Source organism: Artemia sp. Qi Xiang Cuo, chromosome 19, assembly GCF_049724085.1.
Source record: "Artemia sp. Qi Xiang Cuo chromosome 19, ASM4972408v1, whole genome shotgun sequence".
NCBI lineage: Eukaryota > Metazoa > Arthropoda > Branchiopoda > Anostraca > Artemiidae > Artemia > Artemia sp. Qi Xiang Cuo.
The window spans coordinates 54,900,305-54,919,100 of record NC_142812.1 but is presented as its reverse complement, the minus strand read 5'-3'; the positions used below and the strand labels follow the sequence as shown (position 1 = coordinate 54,919,100).

The 18,796-nt window shown below is 36.6% G+C and overlaps 1 protein-coding gene across 5 annotated transcripts in view; it reads left to right on the top strand.

Annotated features, from left to right (window-relative positions):
• The window catches only part of LOC148941014 (uncharacterized), a 78,406-nt gene that overhangs the window by 4,969 nt on the left and 54,641 nt on the right, over positions 1 to 18,796 (top strand). For 3 of the 5 annotated variants that reach the window (XM_089105203.1, XM_089105204.1, XM_089105201.1), the window contains exon 2: positions 15,231 to 15,354. In XM_089105203.1, coding sequence (XP_088961329.1) covers positions 15,321 to 15,354 — 34 coding nt within the window. In that variant the 5' untranslated portion in view covers positions 15,231 to 15,320. The remainder of the gene's footprint in view (positions 1 to 15,230; positions 15,355 to 18,796) is intronic. The other 2 variants (XM_089105205.1, XM_089105202.1) reach the window with 1 other exon arrangement.

Below are 18,796 nucleotides of genomic sequence, written 5' to 3'. Positions count from 1 at the left end.
TCGCAAACTGCTTTTCTACAACATCAAGAACTTCACCAACATAATACACAAGGGCTTTCTTCTTTCCATACTCGAACTTGACAAGAACAAAGTCTCCGGCTTGAATGTCCTTGTCTACGTCATCCTTATCAGCCTCATAGAGTTGCAGAGAATCGTCAGATGAATTGTCGTCAAGTTCAACGTCATCACCCCTACTTTCCACTGGAGATTCAATTTGCTTTCTTTTCTTGGCAGTGGGCTGCTTCGCCTGCTTGGGCATAGGCTTTTTACTCTGCTTTTCCTTTCTCGCTCGTGCTTCAGCTTCTAAAGCATCTTTTTCGGGTGTATCGGTAAGAATACGAGTTCGACCTTGCTTTCTCGCATTCCTTCTGGGCTTTGTCATATCTGCTCTTGGATAGGGTCTTACTGCTTCAGGAGTCTGTTTTCCTAGCTCGCTTTGGGGACGAGAAGGTGGAGGAGGAGAGAGAGAGGATATTGGCTCAATATCGAGTAACGAATCGTCCGGGGGTGGACGATTTGTCACCTCAGCAGGTAGAAAGTCTACCTCAGAAAATACTGTTGAAATACACTTCTGTTGAAGGGCCAAATTCCAGCTTTCGTGAAACTAACTGTTATATTTTCCGGGTTGAACTTGCGAAGGAATGGTTCTTTGCAGAGCTAGGCAGTCTTGTGAATCGTAATTCGTTGACCTGGATCGATCTGCAACCAGGTGTTCAGTGATTCTCTCATCGCAAACTTGAATGGTCCATAGACAGAGACGTCCAATGGCTGTAAGCCGTGGGAACAATGGGAAGGAAAGGTCAGGAGCTGGGCTCAATTGTCTTGGCACAGCCACACTAATTCCACCGAAACATGGCTATCGTGGCTGTCAAGTAGCAATAGCACAGGATCTTCTTTCGATGGCTTCACCAGCTTGATGAAGTGCTCAATAGCAGCTACAAAGTTGATGGAAGTCATCGAACCACTAGGGTGAGAAAGCCCGAGACATCCTGGGGGCCTTCTCAAAAAAGCCGGTCGTTCACCTTCACCCGTGGGAATATAAAAACGGGGGGAAGAGCTTGACCAGTGGCTGAAATAAACCCAAGCATTGTAACATTTTCCCCTCTCTCTGCTGACACTGTCTGGGAAACTTGCTTCGATCCTTTCCTTGCGATTACTTTTGGAGCTGGCAGTACAGTAGGAACCCCAGTTTCATCACAGCTCCAGTTACGGTTTGGTGGGAACTTGAATTTTTCATAAAGTTTCTGCAGGTTGTCAAAGAACAGATTCACAATCACTGAATTGAAGCCAGCAGCCCTTGCCTGGCTGGTATTATCAGGCTTACGAATAGATAGCTCTGGGTTTCGTTTCATAAAGCCTGAGAACCAGTCAACCCCAGCTATGTCGTCTTGCACCCAGCTATCCGGCGTTTCGACGCCAATCAATTTGCCCCATTCAAAGGCAAGTTTCCTCGCTTCTTTCGGAGTGAGGCCGTGATTCATCAGCTGACATTTTAGGAGATACTCTACAAACTCTGTTTCTTGTTTGTTAAGGAAAACAGTTTTTCTCTTCAGGTTGGGCGATGGGCTTGGGCGACCTGGGGGTGTAACTGGATTCGCTTGAGGTTCTTCAGTAACTCCTTGTCAATTTTTCTGAGCATAGGCGATGGTTGATTTCTTCAGTCCATAGGTTTTTGCGGCATTTCTAATAGATAGTCTACGCTCTAAGACTGCATTCACTGCCTGCTCCATGGATTTGCCATCTGGTAGATCGTGTTTCCTGATGTAGTTACGAACCATTGTCCAACTAGAAAGAACAAACAGTAAATGCACGGGAAATAACCTGAAAATAGCTTTAAGAGGCAATGATATGAACCGGGTCCCTCCTTACTTACAGTTTGTTACCACGAATTGTTTGATCATGTAATTAAAAAAATTATATTAAAAATTAAAAAAAACTTTTTTTTATTTAACGGCTTTTGTGATTAAGGGGTCATTCTTAAAGCATCAGAACAAAAATTTCAGAACAAAATTTCGAGAAAGCCATTTAGCCAAAAAATAAATAAAATTGATATACAAATTTTGTTTGAATTATTCATGTACGATGAGCCAAAATTGAAGCTGCATTAATTCAAAAACGTCCTGAAATTAAATTACAAAAGACAAGTTTTTTTTAACTGAAAGTAAGGAGCGTAATTAAAACTTAAAACGAACATAACTTAGTCCTTATATGAACGGGGTTTTCCCCTTTTCAAAGCCTCACTCTTTACTCTAAAATTTTTTATTTTTTAAGTAACTAGATTTGTGAGAACGAGTCAAACTTTCTCGTAGTAACGAGCGCGGCGGTGTGGAGGGGATATAGGACTAATTTCTGTTCGTTTTAAGTTTTAATGTTGCTCCTTTCATTAAGCTAATGAAACAGCCAACTTAACCTCGTTGTGTTGTGCGAAAAAAAAACACATCTACACACAAGCAATGCCATCTAGCATCATCGATCAAACTCCAAATATTAGTTAAGAAATTCTCTAAAAATTGCCTCCAAAGAGGCAAAGACGTTCTCTCAAATGATAAACAAAAATAGCACAGGGTGAAGTTGGACACACGGGACGACCTTGGACAGTGTCCAAATTCGCCCCCGAATTGCTTTCCAATCACGCCCCTATCGAACCAATTTTAGAAAATAGCGTCCTGAAAAAGAAGTACTAGGAATAGACAAATCAAACTCAGGGCATAGATAGAAGATGTACCTAGCAACTGTACAACATCAACAACAAAGGAAAACTACCACTTTTTCTTACCGCAAATCGAGCTGATGTTGCGACTTCCAGATTTTTTTTAAGCATCAAAAAACTTTCTTACCTCTTATCCTGGTGCTAACAGTTCCGTTAGATTTCAAACTTCCCGCCAATGTAGACATACATAAGCCCCATCTACCCTATTTTTTGTGGATCAATAGAAATAATAGGCTAGATGTCAGGTTCGACGTCCAAGTTCGCCCCTGTCCAATTTCACCCCGTTCTCCCCTATATTTAGAATCAGAATGCAATTTTGGGTATATATTTGCACATTAGGGGGTGGGGGTATTACCATTTTTTTCTTAATTTTTTTTTTAATTTTAAAAAAGATAGAAAAATGTATTTTAAAACAAATTTTTATGAAAAAAAATCATAAAATTTTGTTAATGGTATGATTTTTTATTTTAATTTAAAAAAGTTAATTATTTTTAAGAAAAAAAATAATTATACCCCACAAAATTTAGGAAATGTATTTGCATATCTTTAAAACCTTACAAATTGGGATTGAGCAAAGTTTTTAAGCTGAAAACAATTGTATTGTACTTAATTTAAGCAGACAATCTATTTTGCAAGGCTTCACTTTTATAATGCACAGATTTTTAAAGGTCAGGACCATTTAGAGGGAGATGGAGTGGAGGTAGGTACTTCAAAATACCTTCCCAGGACATACTTTGGCATGTAGACCCAACCCTGAAAGTTTCATTTTGCTAACCTAACCCCTTTCCAAGATAGCCAAAAGTACCTAAAGTAGAATTTTTTGCCAAAAACAATTCTTAATAATATGCAGAATGATCATAGTTAATACATTTTACATGAGAGAACCTGTATCTTGACTTCTTTCACTGTTGTACTAAGCTCTAATATTGTCTGACTTGGTAAGCTACCATAAGCTTAGGCTTGACTGTGGGTAGCCCAGCTTATAGGTTAGATAAGGTGAACTATTGGCTTTCTGGCTAAACTTTCAGTAATAGTATAGAAGTGCCACTCTTGTGAAGAAAACATCTTATTAAAATAAAAGTAATAGTGTTTGCAATGTTTAAACATTATAGTTATTAATTCTTTAGCCTAGGTCATAGTAGCTGTATCCTAAGCTATACAGTATCAGGGCCTGGTTCTATGACAGATACTAGAATTCAGTCAGGCTAGAGAGTCACCACATGTCACAGCTCTATCCCATCATAATAGGTAGCCTACAGTCAGCATCAACTTTATATCTGACCACACTTTAAAAACAGATATTTTGCTACAGTCCCTAGTCATCTAAATTAGGTAAAATTCTAGACAAGCCACTTTTTGCTATCTTTGAAAATAGTTAGGTTGGGAAAATAAAGCTTTCAGGGATGAATCTACACACTAAATTATGTCCTTGGAAGGCATTTATTAGTACCTACCTCCTCTCCTTCTCCATTGAGAGGGTACTGACCTTTGGTGACCTTAAAATCTTTGTTTATAGAAGTGAAACCTTGCAAAATAGATCTTCTGCTTAAAAAAGTACAAGAAAAGTGCTTTCAGCATCACAGCTTTGCTCAATCCTAATTTATGAGGCTTGAAAGATCTGCAAATACAATTCCTAAATAAAAAAAAAAAAAATGAAACACTGATATGGCTTATAATTCTAATCAAGTAACAGTAATTGCATTTTTACCACTACATGATTAAATACAGGTTCCAATGGTAGGGATTGTTGACCCACAGTAGCTAGTGAGTGACTTAATCACTTTGCAAAAGTCTGCCAAAGCAAAAACATGCATGTCATTGGGGACACTGAATTTAAAGCATCAGAGGGAGTTGAAGACGAGGAGATTCTGCTTTATACTGTCCAACAAGATGGAAATAAGGATGAAGCTTTTGTTACATTCAAGATTAACAATCAGCTTTAAGATTGACACTGAAGCTCAAGCAAAGACTATCCCACAAGATTAGTTTTATCTACTAACTCCAAAACCAGCTATACTACCTGCAAAGCAAAAACTCACTAGCTACTGTGGGTCAAAAATCCCTAGCATTGGAACCTGTATTTTATCATGTAGTTTTGGAAACACTGAACAAAAACACAAATTGTTCATAGTTGGTGATCATTCTATTCCTATTCTTGGATTCAAGTCAACCAAAGAACTAAACTTGGTGAAACTTGTCCTTAATATAGACATAAGAAATGAAAAGAGTCAATCACCAAACTTGAAAACTGTTCTTGCACCATATGAACAATTGTTCTCTGGCATTGGGAAAATAGAGGGAAAGTATGAGATTTATCTTAAGGAAGGATCCACTCCAACAGCTTATCCTGCTAGAAAGGGACCTATTGCAATGCAAGGAAGACTGAAAAAAAGAACTTGACAAGTTAGAAAATATTTTAATAATAGAAAAAATAGAAAACCTACCAATTGGATAAATGTAATGGTGCTAGTAGAAAAAAATATTGGGATGTTAGACTCGGCATTGACCCAGTTGATCTTAACAAATCTATCAAATGCCCTTATTACCTCATTTCAACTTTTGAAGATGCAATTGTGGACCTAAGTGGTTGTAAATACTTCTCAAAGTTAGATGCTAACTCAGGCTACTGGTAGTGATCACTGACCCTTTCTGAAAGTGCATCAGATCTTACCACTTTCAGCACAATTTATGGAAGATTTCACTGGAAGCAGTATCCATTTGGCTTGATATCTGCACAGGATGAGTTCCAGCAAAAGATGGAAGAAACTTTCCAAGGGTTAGAGGGCCTTAAAATACTTGTAGACAACCTTCTTATCTACTGTACCACTCTAGAAGAACGTGACAGACGACTTGGAGCCGTACTTGAAAGAGCAAAAATGAAAGGTGTGAAGTTTAATAGAGCAAAATGCAAGTTTTCTGTTCAATCAGTCTGCTATTTTGGCCACATTATTAGCAGTGCAGGTATTAAACCTTACCCTGAAAAGTTGCATGCAATCAATGAGATGCCTATACCAAAATCCAAGGACAAGGTTCTAGCTCTTGGGTGTGCTGAACTTCCTCTCCAGATATATCCCAAATCTTGCAACTCAAAGTTGACCATTGACAGGCCTCCTCAAAGAAATCCCAGTTGCAGATTCACTATCAAGACTTTGTTCGCCAGATGTGGATGAACATCTGCATGAAGAAATCGAAGTATTTGTCCACTCATTCGTTAAAGCTCTATCTGCTACAGACAGCAAACTAGAGGAAATCAGGCAAAAGACTGTCTTAGATCATGAACTGACAGCACTGAGAACGACTATTCAAGAAGGTTGGCCAAGTAACAGAAAATCATGCTCAAACACAATAGTACCATGAACATTTGTCAGGACCTTTCAATGCACAATGGTTTAATCTTTAAAGGGTCCAATATCTTCATCCCTGCCATTTTACAAAAAATTATTTTAAAGGTTTTGCACTCCTCACACTTGGGTACAGACAAAACAAAGCAGAGAGCTCAAATGATTGTCTACTGGCCCGGCATAGGAAAATACAATGAGATATTTATCCAGAAGTGCAATGTCTGCATTCATAGGAGAGCCAGCAACCAAAGAGAACCAATGATTTGCACACCACTTCCAGCCCTACCCTGGGAATATCTGGGATGCAACCTGTTTGAGTGGAATTGCAAACATTATATCATAACTGTCAACTATTATAGCAGATACTTTGAGGTGGATAGCTTAGCCTCTACTACCACTACCCAAGTGGCTACTAATCTGAAGGGGATATTTGCACGCCATGGTATACCAGCAATCCTCACCTCAGATAATAGGTCCCAAATCAACTCCAGGGAATTTTAGTTATTCACAAAAGATTGGGGTATCAAACACAATACATCTACCCCCTACCACCCCACAGCAAATGGACTTGTTGAAAAGAGCATGCAGACTTGTAAAGAAAAATACTCGATAAACCTACGCTAAGTGGACAAGTTCCATATAAACCTACGATATATATATATATATATATATATATATATATATATATATATATATATATATATATATATATATAGTATATATATATATAACCAAAAAAAAGATTTTTGAACTTGTAGGTTTCCGGAATTTTTAATCATACTATGAAAACGAAAGAAAAGGGGAAAAGAGAAAAAAGAAGAAGAAAAAAGGAAAAAAATTGTGAAAATCGTATTGATTATCCTCCTGTAGTAAAAATCGATGCTTGATGGTGCGCGTGCGGTATAGCCGCACGTGCAAAAATTTTTTTTGAGCATTTAGTAAAAACAGATGCGATCTAGTAAATTTTTATTCTCCGATTTAGTAAATTCTTCCAGGTCAGGGTGGCAACCCTGGCGGGTACAGACATGAATTTCATTGCAACTTCGTACTGGTGTTTTTGGGACCCCCTAGCCCAAGACTTCCACCACTTGAGTGGACAAGTTTCTCTTGAAACTGTTGGCTCCCTATTGAAAGTTTCCAGAGCCATGATATATTCGGCTGCTGTCAAAGCATGTCTTGGATTGACTATAAGCCCTTCAATGTGAACCCCACAAACTGGTTTGATTCTGATATGACTGCATTGCAGGAACTGTGATGATACTTGTATCTTCTGATCGAGATTCAGCCGAGGGATTGCTCTCACTTTGGGCACCACCGTACACCCTCCCTGGGCAAACCTGGGCACACCTAAGCTTTTTTTCAGAGATTTTACCTAAATCAAACATAATTTATGCAGGCAAAGTAAACTTGACTTAAAGTTGACTATTCTAAATTTCTGAAAGGAATTTCCAAAGGAATGATTGGACCAGCACACCTGGGCACTGGGCACACCTTTACACACATTTTGGGAGAGAGCAACCCCTCGGATTCAGCAGCCAGCAAGGCCAAATCTATCTCGTTTGCCAGTTTGCTCTCAACTTCCAGGAGATCGTCAGGTGAAATCTACATTTCTGTTGAAAAACAGGTCAAGATATGTGGCAATTGCGACGGGTGTGACTTGACCATGGCTTATAAACCCACAATGCACTTTATTCAGCAAAGCCTTTCGAAGCTCATCAGCCACATCTGAGGATCAGCCAAAAATTAGACTGAATATTTGATGTATAATGATATTAATTGCTGAAAGCTCATCAGTTCAAAATGTTACTATAATTTTAATGTTTATTTTCAATATTAAGTACAAAAGAAAATATTTGTCATAAAATTGGTTTTCAGTAAAGCGCCAATGACTCAGTAGGTTTTAGACTTTTACAGTGAGAGAAGGAGGTCATACCCAAATTCTTGTTTGTTGTGATTTTTGTTCGTTTCGAGCTTGATTTGCATATTCAATTTAAGTTTCGCTCGTTTTAATATTTATTTATTAATTTACATTAATATCTATTGTATGTTTGTTTGCATTGATTGTTTATTTAATTTCTGCTCGTTTTAAATTTCATTTATACTTCAATAGGAAAATATTTTTTTCGTTTTAAGCTTGATTTTCATATTCAATCTAAGCATTGCTCGCTTTAGGATCTATTTATTCATTTATATTATTACTTGTTGTATGTTTTTGCTATGATTGTTTATTTAATTTCTGTTCGTTTTGGGTTTCATCTTTTCTTTAATAGTAATTTCTGGTCGTTTTGAGTGAATATTAAAAAGTATATGTATCTACTGAGCTTAAGTTTAAAATGGCCTTTACTTTTCTTTGAAAAACTTATTTTTCGGAGTTTTTTTTTTGTGATTAATTTCTGTTTGTTTTTGATTGCAAAAAGTTTCAAGTTTTAAAAAATTCATTGCTTCAAAATCAAACTTAAAAAAAAAATCAAATATTCATCAAAGTATCAATACTAGCATCAAAGTAAGAAAATCAAAGTAAAAAAAAAAAAAAGGTTTGTGTCAACCTCGGAGTTTTTATTATCTGATGTTTGAACTATTTTTAACAAAATGGCTATCTCAAATTTTTATCGGATGGGTTTGGGGAAAAAGGGCGTGGTGGGGGGGGGGGGTAATTAACATTTGATTTCTTTTGACTCTTTAAAAGTGAACTTATTATTTTCAATCAAATGAGCCCTCTCTGAAGTTTTTACGAGCATCCCTTCTGTAAGAACCATATATATCCCCAGAGTGTAACTTACAACGCCTATCCCTTGGCCCTGGGGGGTTCTGTTGACCCCGGTGTTTTAATATCTGATGGTTGAACTATTTTTAACAAAATTGTAACCTCAAATTTTTATCGGACGGGTTTATCCATCCGATAAAGCCAAAGGCGTGGAGGGTGGGAGGAGGTAGTTGCCCTCCGATCTTTTTTCACTCTGAGAAAATGAATTACAACTTTTAATTTCCATTCAAATGAGCCCTCTCGGAAGTTTATACGAGCATCCCTTTCATAAGAACCACATACGGCCCCTGAACATAGCTTAAAATACCTGCCCCCTGGGCCCTGGGGGATGTGTCGACACCGTGTTTTTGTTATCTGACCTCTGAACTATTTTGAAACAAATGGTTCTCTCAAAGTTCTTATCAGATGGGTTTGAGGAAAATAGGGTATCTAGAGGGGGGCTAGTTGCCCTCCGATCTCTTTTGACTCGTAAAAAGTGAACGAGAACTTTCAAGTTCCAATCATATGAGCCCCCTCCGAAGTTTATACGAGTATACTTTCCATAAGAACCATATATGCCCCAAAAGCAATATTTACAACACCTGCCCTGGGCCCTGGGGGAGGGGGGGGGGTGTCGACATAGGATGTTTTCTTATCTGACCTTTGAACTATCATAGGCAGCGCAACCGCGCTGCCTAAGTAAAGAACGATGTTGGCACAATGTACTATTTTTTTTTCCTACCAGGACACTTTGTAGCAAAGGAGTCGTCGTAGAAATTTCGGAAAGAAATCATTCGATTGGAAATTGGAGTGGCTAGTGCCCTTGTTAATAGTCAAAAGTGATGGGAGGACAACTAGCCTCCGCCCCACGCCCATCATTTCCCCAAACACATCCAATCAAAGTTTTTAGATATCCATTTTGTTCAGCGTAGTTGATTTCCAGATAGAAAATATATTTTTGAGGAGGACCTTCCCCTATAACCCTCAGTGCAAGGGTTTTAAATTATGCCCTGAGGGCATATAAGAACGATGTTGGTACAATGCATTATTTATTATTTTTGTTTTCCTTTAGAGCAGGGCACTTCGCATCGAAGAAGTTGTCGTAGAAACTTCGAAAAGGGCTCATTCAATTGGAAATTGGTGAGGCTTGTGCCCTTTTTAATAGTCAAAAGTCATTAGAAGGCGACTAACACCCCTTCCACGCCCACCATTTCCCGAAAGACATCCAATCAAAATTTTGAGATATCCATTTTGTTTAGCTTAGTTGATTTTTAGATAGAAATTATGTTTTTTAGGAGAAAACTCCCCCACAGCCCTCAGGGTAAGTGTTGTAAGTTATGCCCTGGGGACATACTAGGTTTTTATAGAGGCCGTTGTCGTAGAAACGTCATAAAAGGCTCATTCGATTGGAAATTCAACGGGCTAGTGCCCTTTTTAATAGTCAAAAGTGTTTGTAGAGCGACTAACGCCCCTCTACTGCCCACCATTTCCCTAAACACATCCAATCAAAATTGTAAGATAGCCATTTTGTTCAATGTAGTTGAAAGTTCTGGAAATTAGGTCTTTGAGGATGACAACCCCCAACAGCCCTCAGGGCAAGGGTTGTAAGTTGTGCCCTAGGGGAATATAATGCTTTTATAGAAAGGGTTGTCGTAGAAACTTGAAAAAGAGCTCATTCGATTGGAAGTTAAAAGGGCTAGTGCCCTTTTTAATGGTCGAAAGTGACTTGAGGGCGACTAACCCCCCTCTCACGCCCACCTTTTCCCCAAACACATACATTCAAAATTTTTAGATAGCCATTTTATTCAACGTTGTTGAAAGTTTTGGAAATTAGGTCTTTAAGGATAACAACCCTCCCCTCCCCCCACAGCCCTCAGGACAAGGGTTGTAAGTTATGCCCTGGGGCATATAAAGTTTTTATATAAAACGATGTTGTAGAAACTTCAAAAAGGGTTTATTGAATTGGAAATTGAAAGGGCTTGTCCCATTTTTAATAGTCGAAAGTGATTGAAGGGCAAATAACCCCCCTCTCACGCCCACCATTTTCTCAAACATATCCAATCAAAATTTTGAGATATCCATTTGGTTCAACGTAGGTGAAAGTTCTGGAAATTAGGTCTTTTTGGATGATAACCCCCTCAGAGCCCTCAGTGCAAGGGTGGTAAGTTATACCCTGGGGATATATAAGGTTTATATAAAAAGTTGTTGTAGAAATTTTAAAAAGGGCTCATTTGATTGCAAATTGAAATTGCCCTCTTTAATAGTCGAAAGTGAGTTTGGAGCAATTAGCGCCCCTCTCACGCCCATCATTTCCCCAAAAACATCCAATCAAAGTTTAGAGATAGCCATTATGTTAAACGTAGTTTAAGGTTCTGAAAATCATGTATTTAAGGATGACAACCTCCCCCCCCCCAGAGCCCTCAGGGCAAAGATTGTAAGTTTTGCCCTTGGGGCATATAAGGTTTTATAGATAGAGTTGTCGTAAAAACTTCAAAAAGGGCTCATTCAGTTGAAAATTGAGTGGGCTAGTGCCCTTTTTAATAGTTAAAAGTGATTGGAGAGTAACTAACCCCCCTCTCACGCCCACCATTGCCCCAAACACATCCAATCAAAATTTTCAGACAGCCATTTTGTTCAACGTATTAGAAAGTTCTGGGAATTAGGTCTTTGAGGATGGCAGCTCCCTCCCCTCCCCCAGCCCTCAGGGCAAGGGTTGTAAGTTATGCCCTGGGAGCATATAAGGTTTTTATCGAAAGTGTTTCGTTGAAACATCAAAAAGGCTCATTTGGTTGGAAATTGAAAGGGCTTTAATAGTTTAAAGTGATTGTTGAGCAACTAACGCCCCTTTAATGCCCACCATTTCCCCAAATACATCCAATCAAAATTTTTAGATAGCTATTTTGTTTAACGTAGTTGAAAGTTCTAGAAATTAGGTCTTAGAAGATGACAAAAACCCTAACAGCCCTTAGGTAAGGGTTTTAATTTATGCCCTTGGGGCATATAAGGTGTTTATAGAAAGTGTTGTCGTAGAAACTCAAAAAGGGCTCATTCGGTTCAAAATAGAAAGGCTTAGTGCCCTTTTTAATAGTCGAAAAGGATTGGAAGGCTTGACATTTTATAGTAAAAATCGATGTGGGTATAATGTATTATTTTTTGTTGTTGTTGTTTAAACCAGGGCACTTCGTATCGAAGGAGTTGTCGTTCAATCGGATCATTCGATTGAAAATAGAAAGAGCTGATGCCTTTTCTAATAGTCGAAAGTGATTGGAGGGCAACTAATCCCCCACCCACGCCCACCCATCTATTTTCCCATTATGTTTAAAAACTAAATGCTGCCTTAAGATTAAATCAAAATGCACTGTGTTAATGTTAATTCTCAATAAGGCATCTCAGCAGTATCCCAAGAACGACTGAGGGTATTACTTTCGTGAGGTACAAATTTTCGGGGCTACTTCTGCTTTTAAAATTGAACCAAATCAAAATAGTGTAAGTGTATCCAAGATATCAAAGAAAGTAAACAGATTTTTTTGCGAATGGTACAAAGTTTTCCATTTCAGGTCAACTAGAGGAGGTATAAAACTATATTAAACAGTACTATATGTGTCCAGATTTTTGATAGATTGTCTGTTGTTAAAAATTGCTGAAATTTTTTCTGCAGCATACAAATAGCCGGCCAAACTGAAAAGTCTTAAAAAAAACGATAAGATTGGACGTATAATTTTCTTTTCCCTGAAAAGACTATTTCAATATAAAACGTGCAGAAATTAATTAAAAAAAAATTTTCCACAAAATAAGTTTTTCAAAGAGTAAAGAACTCCATTAAACAAAAAATAAGCAAAAATAAAATCAAATAATCTACCAAGCGTGAAACTACCACAAATCAGCATCATTAAATAAATGAAACCCAAAACGAACAAAAATTGCAATAAATAACCGAGTCAAACTCAAATTAACACAAGTTGAGCTCAAAACCCCTATGCCTTCCCATGGCCAGAACATAATTTGCACTTTACTGAAAAAAATACAAATGAATGTGTATTGTCAGTTTAATATACATATACTGATATTTAGTTATCCAAATGTTAATATTATTTAATTTATTAAAGTTATAACAGTAAACACATTTATATTTTAGCCCCCCGGCCCCGGGGGCTGTGTCGACCCCGGGGTGTTTGGTAACTAATATTTGAACTAATTTTCAATAAAGTGCAAACCCAAAGTTATTTTAAGCGGGGTTTGTGGAATAAGGGCGTGGAGGGGGGGGGCTAAAGTACCTCCAACCTCTTGTGACTCTTAAAAAGTTACCGAGAAAATTCAAAGTCCAATCAAATGAGCCCTCTTTGAAATTTATACGAGTATCTAGTCCGTAAGAACCATATATGCCCCTATGGCATAACTTACACCGCCGGCCCCTGGGTGCGGGGGGCCGTGTTGACACCGAAGTGTTCGTTTTATGATTTTAGAACTATTTTTAAAAAAATAGATATCTCAAATTTTTTATCGGGTGCATTTGGGAAACAGGGCGTGGGGAGGGGGGGGCGGGTAAACCTCCGATATCTTTTGACGTTAAAAAGTGAATTAGAATTTTCAAGGTCTATTCAAATCAGCCCTCTGAAGTTTATAAAGAGTATTCCATCCTTAAGAACCATACATGCTCCCAGGGTGTAACTTATAACCCTAGCCCTGAAGACTGTGGGGGACGTGTCCTGCTCAAAGATATAATTTCCAGATCTTTCAACTACGTTGAACGAAATGGCTATCTCAAAATATTGATTGGATTTGTTTGGCGAAATGTTGAGCTTGGAAGGGGTGTTAATTGCCTTTCAATCACTTTTTACTATTAAAAAAGACACTAGCTATTTAAATTTCTAATTGAATGAGTCCTTTTTGAAGTATCTACGACAACGCTTTCTATAAAAGATAAGTTATATGCCCCGAGGGCATAACTTACAACCCTTGCCCTGAGGGCCTTGGGGGGAGGGGTTGTCATCCTAAAAGACCTAATTCCCGGAATTTTCAACCATGTTGAACAAAATGGGGCTATCTTAACATTTTGATTGGATGTGTTTGGGGAAAAGGTGGGCAAGAGAGGTTGGTTAGTTGCCCTCCAATCACTTTTGACTATTAAAAAGGGCACTACCCCTTTGAATTTCAAATCGAATGAGTCTTTTTTGAAGTTTTTACGATAAAACTTTCTATAAAAATCTTATATGCCCCTGTGGCATAACTTACAACCCTTGCCTTGAGGGCAATGGGGGAGTATCCTCCTCAAAGACATGATTTCTATCTGGAAAGCATTTACGCTGAACAAAATGGTTGTCTCCAAATTTGATTGGATGTTTTTGGGGAACTGGTGGGCGTGGAAGGGGTATTAGTTGCCTTCCAATCACCTTTGACCCTTAAAAAGGGCGCTGGAACTCTCAATTTCCAATCGAATGAGCCCCCTTCGAAGTTTCTATGACGACCCCTTCCCTATGAAGTGCCTTTCATGTGGTGGATTTTCTGCAGGGAATATAGGGAGCTAGAAACTCCTAAAAACATCGTTTTCGATAATACGTTTTGATATTCGATATTTGATCCGATATATCGATATATCAATATCGATATCAAATATTGCCAACACTAATTAAGAGTATGATTTCTTCAAAAAAGGGGAGATGTAGCATCCTGCTATGATTTGCTTGCCTTAGTGAATTAGTTATTGCTTTGCTTATTATTTACTTAAATTTGTCTGTTTGCTTTGCTTGCTTACTTATTGATTATATTATGTTTACAGGTGCTTGGGTCATATTGAACGATTAAATATACCAAACTTCTACAAAAAGTATGGCTATATGCAGGGCACCATACCTAACTCATCTTAGATTCAATGTCTGATTGTCTCAATTTCCACAGAGTATTGGATGTTTTGTTGTTTCAACAACACAGAATTTTTGGTTTTGTATTTTCAAGTTGTATGTGTAATATGATGTAGGTCTGTCAGAAGAGTTATGGGGTTAGGGGTCTAGAAAGTGAGTAAGATAGCATGTTAGTTTGTGCACAAGTGTTGATTTTGAAACATAATGAGGTTTCCTGTTATTAAGGGTGTTGCTTCTTTAGGCCTTGATAATCTTTTCTTTTTTTTTGGGCAGTGTGCTTTTGTGCTTCATCCTAAATACCACCACTACTACTATGTGTGCTACCACTTCAGTTTTTTAGTAATTCTATTTGTTTCTAGTAAATATATTTGTTTAGTAAAAAAGTTTATTTTTGATAAATACATTTGAATTAATCAAGAATCGAGAAACTTTTTGTAATTTGTTGTAAAAATATTGATATTCACAGATTTTGGGCCATTTAAACTTTACTATTCAAGGTAGTTGGTTGTCTAAATGACTCGTTTTCTCTTTTTCCAATAATAAAACTGCACATTTTTCTTATGCCCCTTGTTTTCTAGGACAGGTGGCCTGGAAATTTGATGACAGATAACTTGGAAAAGTAATTTATCTCAGAGAGCTACCTGAAAATTCAACTTGACTCTGAACCAATGGACCCTTGTGATCAAACTATGGTTAAGAAAGGTAACTTAGCAAAATACTGACAAGTATTATTTTTTTTTTTTTAGACAATATAGGCTTAGTAAAGGAGTGAAAGATTCTGGTCTCACCCAAAACAAGAAAGAGTAAAGAGGTTTCATCTGTTAGTGGACTCTGGTTCAAATATTGGTAGTGGACTGAAGAGACTAGCGGGGGGGGGGGGTTGAGGGTCAGCACATAGAAACAATTTGTCACCTCCTATTTGTGGGGTAATTGGGGACCTTTGGGATATAAGATATTACTTTAATCATTGTTCCTAGTATTGGTGCAAAACTTGAAACTCATTTGGACTTATTTCTTTTTTATTTGGGTTAAACTACTATCAAGAACAAAAGCAAGTTATAAAAGCATTGCAGCGCATATGTATCACCTCACAAATACAAAATCAATTGTGCATTTTATTTTGGTTTTGTGCAAGCTAGGAAATACTAGTTAAACTTTTCTAGTTTCAAACATGGCACTTAAACAAAATAATTTTGTAGACTTCATAAAATTTAAAAGGTCCTAGCATAGTTGTTATTTATAGAAGTGCATTTATTTTCAACACTACACTTTTGAGTTGAAATGCTTTCAAAGAATATCAGTCCCACCTTAGCGCTAAGAGCAAAAGTCAAAGAAGGCCCCCCTAATGGGCCGAATAAACTTTTCTTTGCTTTTATTTGAAAAACTTTTGTTTGTGTTTAATTCCTTTTGAAATCAATAAAAAAAAGTAATATTAAAAAAAGAAATTGAATTTTGACAAAAAAAACAATTTGTTTTTTATTTTGGTGAAAATTTGCACTTTATTCTTTTATTGGATAGTAGCAGCAATACAAATTTTGGTTGTCTTTCTTTATTTCAGTTTTTTCTTCAGAATTTGACAACACCAACTCTTTTGAATCATCAAACACAAATTTAATAATTTTGTCTGTTTGAATATTGATGTCTACTTCCTTTATACTGTACATTAATTTTTGGGAAAATAAAAAAAAATAAAAATAATCCTGGAAGACAACGTTTGTTTCTTAATTGTTTCAAGAACTTTAAAAGAAAAAAAAAACTAATTTATAGATTCAAATTAACAAGAAGATCGTTTTATGCTAAAGTGATTGTTATAAAATGTATCATTAAAGAGATTAGCTTCTGGTAGTATACTACCAGAAGCTAATTTGTAATACTAATTAGTAATACTAATAATAGCTAATTAGTAATACTAGTGATGTCAATTTCAAACTCTAAAAAGTTAAACTGCGTGGCATCTCTGTGCAACCATATTTTTTTTTTCTTAGATGTTCAGCAATTACTCAAATAAATTTTTGGTAGTATTGCATACTTTGAAATTTTGAGCTTTTTGTATAAGATTAGGTGCAGTCTATGTAGTCACTGACTTTAAAAATCCTCCAGTTCAGAAACGTTGAGGATATTCCACCATAAAATAAGATATTTTGTTTGCTTCATGGCTCAAACTTTCAGAATTTATTGCTGAGGGGAAATAAAACGACGAAAATATTTCTGCCCTACAATTTTGTGCAATGACAGAAGTAAAATCATATGTCAAATATAGCACTTCAGCCATTGCAACTGTCTTATTTTAACGTTGAACTCGTTATATGCATATTAATGAATTGTTTAAATGCTGAACTGATCAGAAGATTTAAAGTACCAAGGACAGTGAAAATGAAATTTTTATTCTTTAAATTGGATAAGTGCAAATTTGTAAATTTATGTACGTCTTAAAAAATTGGTAAAAACCTTGGATTCAGCTTTCAGTGAAAATAACCTCCATGTGCACTTACGCACTTTAATGCGTAACGGGTGCCAAGTTTAAAAATAAGGAACGTGTGTGAAAAATAAGGAGAAAATGAATGAAAAAATTATCATTACAAGACTCTAGGAAGTGTACCTTTCCTGACTGATGTAACAACAGGAGTTTTGGCAAAGATGGCAAACATCGTCATTAATTCAGGGCAAGTCAGAAGTATGGTCCAAACAGGAGTAAGTACTTGTCTGATGTACTGTACTAAATATAATATACAGTCTGTGAAGCAGACTGAATAATAAAAAGCCTCATACTAGCTCTGTATAACAGAGCTAGACTGAATTTATTTAATATTACATATTTGTCTTTATTGTGATATATAGTATATGAAATTGTGTTGGATAGATATTGAGCTGGAAACATTTTCGTCCGAGTCATAGTCTCCTTGTGGACTTGCTTATTGAAAAAAAAATAACAACATTCATACTTCAATTGAATAATCAAAGTTCTGAGTGTTCTCTTTTTCTGCTGATCATGGTTGAGTGTTAAGAAGCTAGACAAGCACACTTATAGTCTGCTAGACTGTTCTATACTTGCCTATACTCTACTAGACTGTCCTTGTACCTATCTAACAGTAATTGCTGGCCTTCTAATCAACTTCTTATTTTTCGCTTCTGTACTGAAGAGTTGAAATTGGGACCTAGTTCAGTAAAGCTCCATTCTTTGAAGAATAATTCAATCTCACGCTTCTTGAAAAGTTTTGAGTCTTGTTTCTAGTATTTGCTGCCGTACGGGCTTTTTAACTATGAAATAGTTTATAGTTTAGTGTCTATTAAAAGGGTATCAAGAGGCATTATCAGTTTTGCAGAATTAGCGACTTCTCAATGATGCTCTGTGTAAAGTAAAATACCAAATAGATGGTCTGCTAATTCTTATTTCAGCAGTTAAATCGCCACTAACTCTTTGTTATACCTTCTAGACAGTGAATCATTGCCACATTGGATTATCTAGATTTTATTGTCAAGCATGTGGTTAGCTTGAATATTTTAACTATATGCCACACTAACAATTTTAGATACACTGGTAGTCAAAAATAGAGCCTAATATTGGGAACGTACTTTAAGCTCGATTTTAAACTTATAAAATGCTCTTCAATTTAGGAATTGGGATCTTAATGTTAGAACAAAGTATATAAATCATTTGTAAACTCTACCAAGGATTAATCTGAGCTAAGGCAAAGATGGTAAAGGAGAATAGGTATATTTGAATGGGTTAGGCTGGAAGGGTAGCTTTTGTTCAAGACGTTTTGATAACAACAATATATACATATATAAGATAAGATAAGGGTTTATTCCAAAAACAACACAACACAAAAAAAACAAATGACGTTCCATAAGCTAACGCTTGTTTGGAAGTATTTACCCTCTTAAAATTAACACTTATAATAACATACTAAAAAAAAAGAGAAAAAGAAGAAAGAAAGAAAAAGAAAAAAAGAAGAAAAAATGAAAATATACTTCATACTTCACTATGACACTTCACATACTCCAAATATACTTCACATACTCCAAAACTTCCCGCCGCCATCCCATACATAATAAATAAACAAAAGAAAACAAAAAATAAAAAAATAAAAATATATAGGAAAAACGGGTTCCGGGCTAACCTGAGAGTGACTCAACTATACCA